Here is a 12,707-nt window from a genome sequence, read left to right as displayed (position 1 = left end):
GTCTGGTGAGTCAATTCTTTTAAAATTTTTTGAGGTTAATCACTTCCATCATTTGAAATAAATTATTAGTTATTTATTCATGACAATTGTACAACGTTGCGGGACCACTGTCCCATATTCATGCACTATAAATTTTATTATTTATAAATACTATTTTATTTCAGAACTGCTGGGTCTTTACCTTTTAATTTTCTTACATATAAATATTATATTGAAGTAAAATAAATAATTTCTTTTTTTTTATGTTTGAACAAATAAAAATAAATAAATTAATATGATAGTCAAGTAAATTAAATCATATTAGCAATCTTATAATAATAGTTACAGCAATCTCAGCATAAGAGACTGAAAAATATTTACAGCGTTAAGAGAATCCTTTTCGATCATCGGATTACGTGCAAAAACACTAATAACATACAATGAATAATGAAATGGACTTTAAAACGAAAATAAATATCTATTCGAACCATTTCTTTAAATTGTTAAATTACTTACTCAACAAATGTTAATGCAATACCGCTCACAGCAGTTCAATCAAATGACATTCAAGTAAATGAAATGTTGCTGTAGTACCAACAAACAATAATGGGTCTCACTCTTGCACAGTGACATAACCAAATTTGGTCGCTTAAGCCGTGATACTTCGTTATTGATGAAAAATCTTTATACCAGTTAAAAATAATTAAAATTAATGCTTCGTTATAGAGTCATCTTGAAGTAAAATGTTTACATAGGTATCTTACGAAATGTCTCTAGAGTTATTCTTTTTAAGTATTAATATCAGATTGTTGATTTTTTTCGGAGTTACAACTTATCCCATCTTCAGCGACGATTAGCAAAAATTTTATTATAAGTCTTTTTGGTTCACAAACTTTGAAGTTGTTACTTGAAAGAAGCATGTAATATTCATAAATATAATGTTTTCATATTTTTGAGACTGTTACTATTGTTCTAATAAAATAATATATATCTAAGTTAAGCCCCAAAACACACTTTATTATTTCTTTAAAGACCAATGTTTCAGCCAAATCGGCCATCCATCCTCTAGGACAATCTAATAAATAACAACTTTTATTATACTAACATTTTTAACAATTTTAGCAAACTAAATTATTATTAATAAATTAGGATACCTTAGATATAACACGTCACATCCAATTTTAAAAACTTTTTGTAGGCTATTCTATCCAGGCCATTAATTTCATATTATATTAATATCATATTAAGTTATATTATTGCAAAATTTAGTTAATTGTCAAAGTATAATCTTTGACCATTATGCAACTTTATTGCATGATAGTAAGCTTCTTGTTTATTTTTGGCATTAGTGGCAATGAGCACAATGGCGAGGCAGGGGGATAAAAAAACAGTACTTTTATTCAAGAACACGCGATAAATAGAAAAAAAAATCCAAAATGGTGTATGTGAGATTTTCAAAATTTAAAAATTTTGAAAATTAGTTCAAATAATTTATTTATTTTCAGATCATATTATGTAGAAAAGGAAAACACACGCCTAGAAAAAGGAAAAATCAATATTAAAAACTACTTATATAAAAAAAAAATTTTTGGTATAGCTGAAACAAAAAATATGATGAAAATCATAATCATTTAGTTTGAGGGCTCAAGTGATTTCATGTGGAATGGCCCAATAATATAGCACTTTAGTATTATTATAATATCTTGGAAATTTTGAGAGTAGCCTATAATTAGCTATAACTTTTACAATTATATAAATTGATTTGGTGAAATTTCTTTCAATTTTTAGATTTTTCACTAACGGACAAGATTTCATTGGAATATTTTACACAACAGCATTTATTAGTGGTGGGTCAGCTTGTACATTTGGTGGATATTATATTTCTTCTGTAAGTACAATCTAAAATTTTATCTTAAATTTAATTATTCTAAGGTACGTAAATGAAAGATCAACAAATTCATTTTGTGATATCTAGAAATAATTCTTGGTGTGGTAAGGTGAACGCAATTAACTTCCAGTCTAGAGAACAGAGTATTAACAATTTTATAGATGGGTAATACTCAAAGAAACGTTTTGGAGGAATAAGTTGAGGATACTCTTTTAAAGATTTCTTTCTCTCTTAATTGAAATTCAACAACCATAGTAATAAAGTAATAAATATTATATGTGTAAGAAAGAAGCTACGTCATTCTCTAAAACAAAATTCAATAAAGAAGCTAGGTCATATATCTGTTCTGCATTTCTATGAAAACGTAAATAGGTTTGGAAAATAAAAAATAAACTACTTTTTTCAAAAATTGGTAATCTAAAGATAAGTATAAATCAACATTTTGTAAATTTTTTTTTTTGGTAAATATCATGAAAACCACTACTCCTATGTGTGTGAATGTTATATATTACTTTACAGTACATTCAACATCCTTTACTTTGATTGCAATTAGAAATCTGTACGCCTCATACGTCCTGAAATATAGTTTTTCCAAAATTAATTGACAATTAAAAAAAAATCAAAATTAATTTACTTAGATCAGATTTACTAAATGTATTATAATGTACAGTTGTAAATAGCAATAAATAAATATTTAAAAAAAAATTAATTTCGTTATTACGTCATTATTATTTTTTTTTTTTAGTTTTACACCAATTTTTATTTGTTTATACTATACCAGATCGGCCCCTGGTGGGCCTTACATGGCCTTTACTTGATTACTTGATGGAACCGTTACATTATATAGATATATTTTTTTTTTAACAGTTGATTATGTAGGGGTATAGTCTCGTACAAAAGACAACCCTAACTATATTCAATGTTATAATTAAAATATAAAATAAATAGATAAGAATAATGCTTCTTAATAAAAGAGAAAAGTAAAATTAATAACAAAATATAATGATTTTTGTAGACTTAACAAAACAAACAATTGCCCTCTAATGGTAAAAAGAAACAAGTTAATTTGAAAAAGGGAAGAGAGAAGAAAAAAATATTGAATAATAATAAGAAGTAGTGTGAATAATGAATTAATAAATATATAATTTGTAAAAGAATGTCCTGCTGCAGTTTGGGCTTCAGTCTTCGGGTTGAGGTTGGGTTTCTCAGGTTGTAGGCCACTGCTCCTTTAACTGTCGGCAACTGGGAGTGGAACTTCAAGAACAGTTTTTTGATGTAATCCTCTATTGACGCCATTTCTAATTCCCGATGTAATTTACACCGATTTAATAATGAGTTTTTTTATGATTACCGTACACTTACTGCATTATTAAATTTACAACATAAGACCTTATTTTGAAAACGTTATACAGATAATATAAAAGTGTACTTGACCAAATTTTGAAAATAAATTAGTCATCAAAAAGATAGTTAGATTCTTTACAAATTATATATATATTTTCTATATACTTTTCTGATGAATTGATCGTAATGCTGCGATTAAAGTTCACAAAATGAAAAAATAATTAAAACATCAGGTTATTAATTAAGTTACAAAGTTATTAATTAACTTTATTATTGACAAGGTTATTAAGTTACTCGAAAATCGTTTTGAAAACACCCCTATATCGAATTGTAATGTTATGGTAGTTATTCGACGCAGAATGCAATATGCTAACAATTTTTCCAATATAGTGTTTCGTTTTTGATTATTTTAAATATTATAAAAACTTTCGAAAAATTGATAGTAGATTAAAATTCATCAGAGAAATCAGGGCTGACTTAGTTCCTTGAGATTTCAATCTTTACTTGGAATTTTCTAACCCAAATCCTAATTTTACTTGACTTCATTATATTTGATGTTTTTCTCGAAAAATAGAGATATATTGGGGAGCCCAAACTTCATACAAATTTTCTAATTATATAAAATTTTCTATATATATAGAAAAAATATCCACATTGAAAGATATACAACTCAAAATTTTTTAGGTAAAAAAATTTTATATGAATTTTTGGATCTCTATGATTCCAAAGAGAAGCCAACAAATATTAGGCCCAAGTCAATGAACACAAAATTAGTAATATAACAGAAAAATGTGTTAGTGGAAACACCCTGGTTTTTTTTTTAGTTTTTCCCCTTTCATTCTATTGTTATTATTCTATGTTGTTAATGATAGTTCGTAAGAGGTCTACATGTTTGATCATAACACCTTAATTTTCACTGTTAAAAGTATGAAAGTTAATACACTGAAAATTTTATCATTCAATATGTCTGTGCTTTTATGCGGGAGAGAAAAAATCATATGAAAAAAGCTGGGTGGAATGGTAAAAGTTCAGCTTCTAGAGGTTTTGATTTTGTTTATTCTAAACATTTAATTTTTTATATTTATGTTCTTTCCAGCTCCATTAATTATATTTTAAAATCTGTATTTAATGTATATTATCAAAACCTCATCAATACTATACTTGATAATTATGTTCTTATCTATGTTATTATAGGTATTGTCACGATTGTACTGATGTCTGATTTTGAAGAAAGATAGCAATTTTTCTCACTTCTTGAGTGATTTCACTAATTTAATAATGACTTAAACTAGCAATGAACTATGCAAAATTATTGCAATAACATTGAACATTCAAAAATATTTAAGGTAAAATCAGAAAAGAAAACAGGACTTAGAATGCAAACTGTATTGAGTACAAAACATCAATTAATATCACCGTTACAATGAGTTTTGTTTCTATTTTGTTATAGATTATTATATTAGACTGTTTTTATTTATTTAAAAAAATAGCTTAAATGAAGAGATCTTTATAGAAAGTGGTAAAACTGTTATAAAACTTATATATTCTATTGAGTTACTTGACTGTTATGGCGTAATAATTAGTTTATTTTTTTTAAATTATCTTTTATGGTCAAGATAAATGTTTGGGAGCAAGATTTATTATATACATATACAAGATTTATTTCTATATACAGGAAAACATTGAACTGCAGTTTAAGTACTTGGCAATGACAACATTTATACTTACCTATTTATATATATTATTCTGGATAGCCGAGGCAATATCTGGCAAGGTAAGTAACTTTAGGCAAAATTTCCTAAGTATAGTTACATACTTATCTACCACATCCTATGTCTTAAATAATAATAATTCATACATAATGAGGAAAATTTACTTGAAAAGTTTGGATACAGTGACTAAATGTATGATGGGGCAAGTGATCGGTTCCAAAAATGTAAATATACTATTAGGAGTTAAGTAAGCCGGATTGTATTTTGAATCAGTCCAACAATATTAATTTCCAGAGTCATCCAATGTTGATTCACCCTCTGGAACAACAGTATAAAGAAGAAAAAGTAGAACTGTTGGAGGAAAAAAATTGTACATGATTCCAAGAAATGTATGGCGTAGATACAGAAGGCTCTGCAACGTTCGTAAACATTCTAGCGTTTAGTACGACTGGAAAAGATGCATTCAAAACGAATGCTCAGGATTAGACTGTCAAGATAGATCAAGAGAAAGAGGACTTCTATAATAAATGTTTTTTTTTACCTACGGGAAAAGTATAGATAGGAATTAACGAGAGACGACTTTCAGGGAAAGAACATTGGTTCGGAAGTAGAGGCTAGGAGAGGCATCCCTATTCATGCTTGTTACAAGTAATTTTCTGGAGGAGCTGGATTAATTTCAGAGCATGGCAAAAGCTATCCTTTATGAGTCAAAGGAAAAAATATATATATTATACAAATCTTATTTAATTATCTCTCACCCCTTTAAACATTATCTATTATATTGATCAGTATGCTGTTTATTAGTAACTCATAGTTGAGCAGCTTTGCCAGTTTCTTGTAGTTCTACCAGATATTTCTGTCCATTTTTAAATAAAACAAAATTATAAATTTCGTATACTTTGAATAAACTTTATTAATAATAGAATCGTCATAATTATTTAAGACTTCTTGCTAGCGTGATGGTAACTTCTATATACTTAGACCCGAAAGATTGAACCCTAACCACGGAATTACAAAAAAAAAAAAAATAATATAAAGCCAATCTAAATGGGAATTAAACACACTACATAATTCACCAAGTCAATTTCTTGCCCCATCATGCTCAGCCACTGAGATCTTAGATAAATAATAAAAATTGTTTCAAATAAGACCTGTAAATCATTTTTGAAGAAACAAAAGTTTTTTATAAAATATGATTTAATATTTAAGATTTATAAAAACTACGAGATTTCTACATTTCAACAAAAATTAAACCCATAATTCTATCATAAACGGATGGGAAATTAATTTTTTTTTTATTTTCTATTCTTAACCTTTGTATATTAAATTCCTTCTATCTCTTTTCAAAATAATCATTCCCGAAATGTGATATATTACTAACTCAATTAATGATATATTTCAATAAATTGTTGAGCCTTATGTGTCCGGCTAAACATTGCCTGAAGTTCTTAACTGAGATCATTTCTTTCATAATTTTTATCCCCTTCTAATGGTATATGCAGGTTTTCTTAACGTCATTTTTGGAAGATATAAGAAATTTTAAAGAAAAAGCCGCAAGTTTAAAAAAAAAAAAGTTAAATTCACTGTGAAACCATTAAAAATCAGAAGATTGCTAACAGAGATTTCTTTGTCACATTTGAAATTTGGAACTAATTCCTGTTCTTTCCTTCTTTTTTGTTTTTAATATTATTTTCATAATTAATTTATTGTACTGTATAAACATAAATTTCAGTTCTTCACCATTGCTCAAACAGTTTACACATTGGAATGGTATAACTTGCCAAAGGAGTGCCAATCAACATTACGGCTCATGCAAATTCGATCCAACCACCCATTGTTTTATAAGTTAGTACTTGGACAAAGGGTAGATATGGAAGCATACATGTCTGTGAGTAATCCAATGACAACTTTATATAAGATATTTTTAGTCTTCATATTTTAAGTAAATTTGATATTTTGATACGAATACCAATTAAATAACAGTTAAAAAATGAATATTAAAAATATGAAGCTTTTGTAACAACACTATACTACATTTGAAAATTTAATGGTTTGCTGTGAAAAGGAGTTTAATCTTGTATCTACTATTTTGCGACAAAAAAAAATTCTTTCACCCGAGCTGCGTCGTTTTTCTTTTCTTTTTATAAGGATTTTCACGATACAGTGAAACTGATTTGAAACTCAAAATTGTGCACGTTAAAATAGTTTTTGCTCAATTAAATTAGGAAACCTCAATAACATTAGGTTTGGGAAGTTCAGTCTGAATTATGTACTGTGAATTGTGACTGAATAATTATCATACATTTCCTCATCATAATCAACACTAATAATCATCTTCTGAAATTCGATATAAAAATTCACTAACTAATTATTATTTTTTCCTTCTCTTAGTTTTAATTAGAAGGCAATAATAACCATTTGTAGTTTTTGGCTCTTAAACAACAGCAATAACAATATTAGGAAACAGAATGGTGCTGATACTTTCAACTAACAAACTTTTTTTCTAAGCTCTTCAAAAAAATCATTTTGAGTAATGATTATTTTTAGGACAGGGTCTGAAAATTAATAAATCTCTGAAAGACATTTTGAATCCCATGTCTAGTTTTAAATAAACGATTTAAAAAAAAAATCTGAAGTTTTGAATAATTACATTTTTTAGGTTAAAAACTTCCAATTTAAATATATTTTATTCTAAATTATCATATACGAAGAGAAGATGGTTGGGGGTGGGGTCAAAATAAAACACAAATACGTTGAAGTAACTTATTTGTGTTTTATTTTGACCGCACCCATAACCATCTTCTTATCGTATAAGTAATCCACGGTCAACTATCTCTCATGATTCTAAATTATCATAATGTTGCACAACGTTTCGTTTCTATTGTCCCATATTCATGTACTTTAATAAACCTCATGAACAGTCCCAAAACGTTGTGCAACATTATGATAATTTAAAATAAAATATATTCAAATTGGAAGTTTTTAACCTAAAAAATGTTATTGTAATTTTTTATTTATTCTAAATAAAAATTGTATTTTGAAATTTTGTTCAATCATTTTTGAAACAAACAATCATATACTATAATTGACATATCTTTAAAATTATATTTACATTTTAATTTATTATTTATTAGTATCTAATAACTAATTATTGTCATTTGAGGATGCCTGTGTACTAGATTTTATTCTTTCTTAGCTTAAAAGGTATAAAACTATTTTTAATTTTTTATTGTTTCAGTTGGTGAAAGCTACGTACTACTACCTCAACATCATCATAACATAGAGCACCTAGAAGCCTCAAGTAGAAGACAAAAATGTAATAATAGAAATAATAATAGATTATTGTTGAACAGAAAATATTTTATTAAATGTTAACCCTTTTATTTATTTATTATAAACATTTGTTTTACTCTTGAATATTTACTCCAGATGCAATGTTGTACAAGAAAAATACGAACAAATACTTAGGTAATAAAATCCCTGCTGCTGAATATGATCCCTCCCATATTTAGGTAATATGGATTTTTTTAAAGAGAGGAAACCACATCACAATACTGAAATATATAGAAATAAAATATTGTAATTGTTACCTAGCAGAAAATGTTAAAACACATTTCAGTACGAATTCAAATCCTGGCAGCTTCATTAATATAATATCGATGGCTTAATTCACAATAGAGCTGAATATATTTCCACTAACTTTACAAACAATACAATTAAAGTTTCTCTATTTTAGGAAAATTACAATTTTTCAATTATTTTGAAATAAGCCATCGATATGACTATTTAAAAAATATATAGTGTTTTTAGGTAAAGAGGTAGGAGGCTATATTTTAAATTGGTTTCCTAGTAACTTGGAGGACTGATTTTCTGGAGATGTAATTCTCTTAGGATAAAAAGAAATTTCATATTATTAAAACATATCATAAATAGATTTAAAAATTAAATATTTGAATTTAACGTCTATATTATATTACAGAATTTCTTGTTAATTTCTATATCAAACTTTGGCATCGAAAGATTATTTAATCAAAATATCGATATTTTATTTAAAGGACACATAGATTTATCAAAGACAGGTTTATAATTAAATGTTTTAATTTAACCTTATATTAGATACAGATGTCGATACTCGACATTTTTATTAATATCAATAAAAAAGTTTGGTAACGATATTCCAAGATTATTGAATCAAAATATAACTATGATTCGCTAAATTATCATTTTATAATTACTATTTCTTTGATTTGTTAAACTTTTGATCTTTTAATATCAATATTTTAGTGCCGATATCGATATCGTTATCAAATTCTGTATTTTACTTCCTATATCCCATTCCTAGTTTCTAGGAACTTAGTTTCATTGTTCATTTGAAATTTAGAATCTTTTGTGGCACTTTTTTTAGTGGATTTAACATTTATCAATAGAAATCTGTACATTTTCGATTCTGGGTTGTTTTTTTCTCCCTAAATAAAACGCTTCTCTTCCTAATATAGTAAGGTAGTATACTGATTTTACTGACCCTATTAATTCGAATTATAATGCAGAATATTTCATTGTTCTCTATTCCAATATAATTACAAACATTCACCTTAAACCAGCAATTTCACTGTAGAATGCTACGTTGCACCATAATATACAACTTGAAGAAGAAAAGTTTGTTATATATTCGGACTTCCTGTTTGATAATAAAATTTAACAATATTTATTTTGAAGACTTTGAAATAAAGATTGCCCAAACTTCTATTAATGATAAAAATAAAACCTTTAAAAAAACTTACTGATGTTTAGATAATATAACTTGTAGGTATCAAATAAAAAGCAAAGCATTAAGCAAACAATCAAGGTGGTGGCATGTACACTAGTTGAAATAAATAATACCAACGTATCTAATCAGATATATGCAGGCATTTAAAGTGCCCCAAGATGCCTTCTAGATTCAGCAATAATGGAAAACGTTAAATTAAAAATTATTAAGAAACAAATAAAAATATGAGTAAGTTATAACGACAGAGTAGGTGAGAAGAGATTCGGTAAATGTAACCAACAATTTCATTAGATGAGGTATGATCTCCATTCATTCCTAATTAAAAATCAATAACTCAATTTTACAATATAGCGGTATTGACTTTAATGGGTCATATATAAATAAATATAGGTTATATATAGGTTTACTCAGTAGTAGGGACAATAACCCCACCTCTTCCGAATGATAACGTGAATTAGGTAAGAGAGAATAGATAGTTTTCACTGAGATAGTTTTCAAGGCAAAATACCGCCATTTTTGCAATTACCCAGTTTCTGCATTTGCCCCACTCCATCTTTTACTATTCACAAATTTAGCAATCAAATCTTAAACCAATAATTCAAATCATGTTGATCCGATTCAAAGGACAGAAGAGAGTGGTTAAGTTACAGTTTTATTTTGTGACAGAGCGCATACATTGATTTTCTTTTTTAGTGATCTAGTGAATATCATGGAAGTAGATTAAGAAAAAGACATGCAAATGGAATCTTGATCAGTTTTAGACAAAAGATTTGAATGGTCTTTTATTTTAATAATTACCCCTATTTCGTTTATAACCGTGTAAAATGCTTTCACAAAATAAAACCAGGAGTTTTATAAACATACAGTATTACACTTTTTCTAGTGTAATTAATTAAGTAGTCAGTAATGGAGATCAGGTATACACATGTATCACCACTTAACATATATAGCGACAAAAATCACACACATACTCATATCATCACTAACACAACCAGCTCTGATAGATATCATGATCGAGATATATGATGACAAAAAGAATATACCTAAAGATGTCAGCATGATATCTAAATGGCATCTATCATAGCCAATCCCTCGTTTTTATCCATTTATTGTCCACTTAAAGATGTCTACAAGATAAAATATCAATGAAATATTATTTTACACAAAGATCATGATCATTACCATGATCACATGATAATTCATTAAAAAATTATCCGAAAGATGCCTGTCTTTCATAAAGATTTGTTTTTTAACCTTTTCATCCAAATATCTGGATAACCCATTAAAAAGATTTCTAAAAGACATGAGCGATATATTCAGGACATCTATTTTTTCCCCTTTACTTTAAATGAAACACAAAAAGATATTATTGATATCTTTATGATTAACTCAGTATTCCCCGGGTGTTGTTGCATTGTTGATACAATTTTGAGAGATATTATTCGGATTATCTTATTTATTACTGGTATTAATGGACTGGAATGTATTTATAATGGGTAAATAATAAATTAATCATGGTGATATAGGGACCTCTATTCTTGAATGAGTTATACAACTGATTATATATGGGGTTTGGCCGAAAGAAGAATACAATGTGGATTAGTTAGATCAGTGTTTAAATTAATTTTGACTGTGTATTTTTCAGCCCACACATACCAAAACTGTGTTGGCTGACTATACAGCAGTACTCTCTCAACATGATGACATAATAATAGCTAGTACCACCATAATGAACTAGAACAATACTTCAATAAATGGATGATTAGTCTGAACATTGAATAATGTAATTAAAATATTATTACTCTCAGACCCCCACCAGAACTTATCCTCAAAGGTAAAAATGTAAAATGGAATCCTGCCAGTTAAACAGTAAGATACCTCACCTCGATCGTCATCTTACTTGAAATCACCATATCAACATTAAATTAACCCAAATTTGCACAAGGTTAGCAATACTATAATTACATCATAGAAAATCCAAATTAAAACCAGATACAGCTTTTCTTATTTTTAAAACCATTTTTAGGCCATTGCTGATGTATGGCTATGAAGTCTGGGGAGCGGCATATTTTACGAAAAGGAAAAACACACAATCTTTTCAAAATAAAGTCCTAAAAATTGTAGTGGATGCTCCTGTGTTTGTGGGAAACAATCCAATTGCATCGGGAATTACAAATAGAAACAATAGAGGATTACATAAAAAAATGGTTCATGAAGTTCCACTCACAGTGACCTACAGTTGAGATACCGAGCCACAACCCGAAGACTGTTGCTGGACATCCTTTTATAAATTCTATATTTATCAGTGTTTGTTATTGTCACTCTAAAATTTTATTTTATCTTAATTTCTTTTCTTTTTTTTCTCTCTTCATCTTTTCTTAAATTCACTTTCTTTTATTTTTTTCCATTTGAAGTCAATCATTTGTTTTGTTACATCCATAAATGTCATTGGTTTTGTTATTAACTTTGAATTTATCTTTTATTATTTTAATCTACTTATTTAATCTTATTTTTTTTATTTATAACATTGTATATAGTAAGGGGAGTCTTTTGTATGAGACTATTCCCCCATAATCAATTGTTAAAAAAACTCGGGTTAAAACGCGCCTGACGTGACAATTTTACGCTAAATATTGGAATAATAATATTAATAAAATAGACATACAATATTTGAATCAAGATATTTATTTTCCTTTACAAATGATATTTATATTTAACAATTAATTTCCATTATTCTGTTCATAATCGGACGATGGTACGAGAAATATGAGATGAGTGGCATCAATTCGGTCAATACCAGTTGTATACTGATTCAATCTTGATATATAGTAGCTATTATAGATTTTTAATTAATACCAAAATTTTATTATGCGCATATTCCTTATTTCAGGCATAATTTAATGATCAGAATACATCATTACCCCCACCACCGCACTCTCCGTTACGCTACACTTTTGCCTACATGACTCCCTGCAATCTAATTTATAAGACGTTGTCACGTCAAAAAAAAATATAT

At 27.5% G+C, this 12,707-nt stretch overlaps 1 protein-coding gene across 2 annotated transcripts in view; it reads left to right on the top strand.

Moving 5' to 3' along the window:
* The window catches only part of LOC106684029 (uncharacterized), a 19,437-nt gene extending 11,119 nt beyond the window's left edge, over positions 1-8,318 (top strand). The window contains exons 4-7 of one of the 2 annotated variants that reach the window (XM_014425859.3): positions 1,768-1,867; positions 4,887-4,985; positions 6,656-6,811; positions 8,162-8,318. In XM_014425859.3, the coding sequence (XP_014281345.1) occupies positions 1,768-1,867; positions 4,887-4,985; positions 6,656-6,811; positions 8,162-8,206 (400 nt within the window). In that variant the 3' untranslated portion in view covers positions 8,207-8,318. The remainder of the gene's footprint in view (positions 1-1,767; positions 1,868-4,886; positions 4,986-6,655; positions 6,812-8,161) is intronic. The other variant, XM_067052861.1, reaches the window with a different exon arrangement.
* Positions 8,319-12,707: the final 4,389 nt, after the last annotated feature.

This window comes from Halyomorpha halys, unplaced genomic scaffold (assembly GCF_000696795.3).
Source record: "Halyomorpha halys isolate HHAL.00 unplaced genomic scaffold, Hhal_1.1 Scaffold29.1, whole genome shotgun sequence".
Taxonomy (NCBI): domain Eukaryota; kingdom Metazoa; phylum Arthropoda; class Insecta; order Hemiptera; family Pentatomidae; genus Halyomorpha; species Halyomorpha halys.
This window is presented reverse-complemented; position numbering and strand designations above follow the sequence as displayed.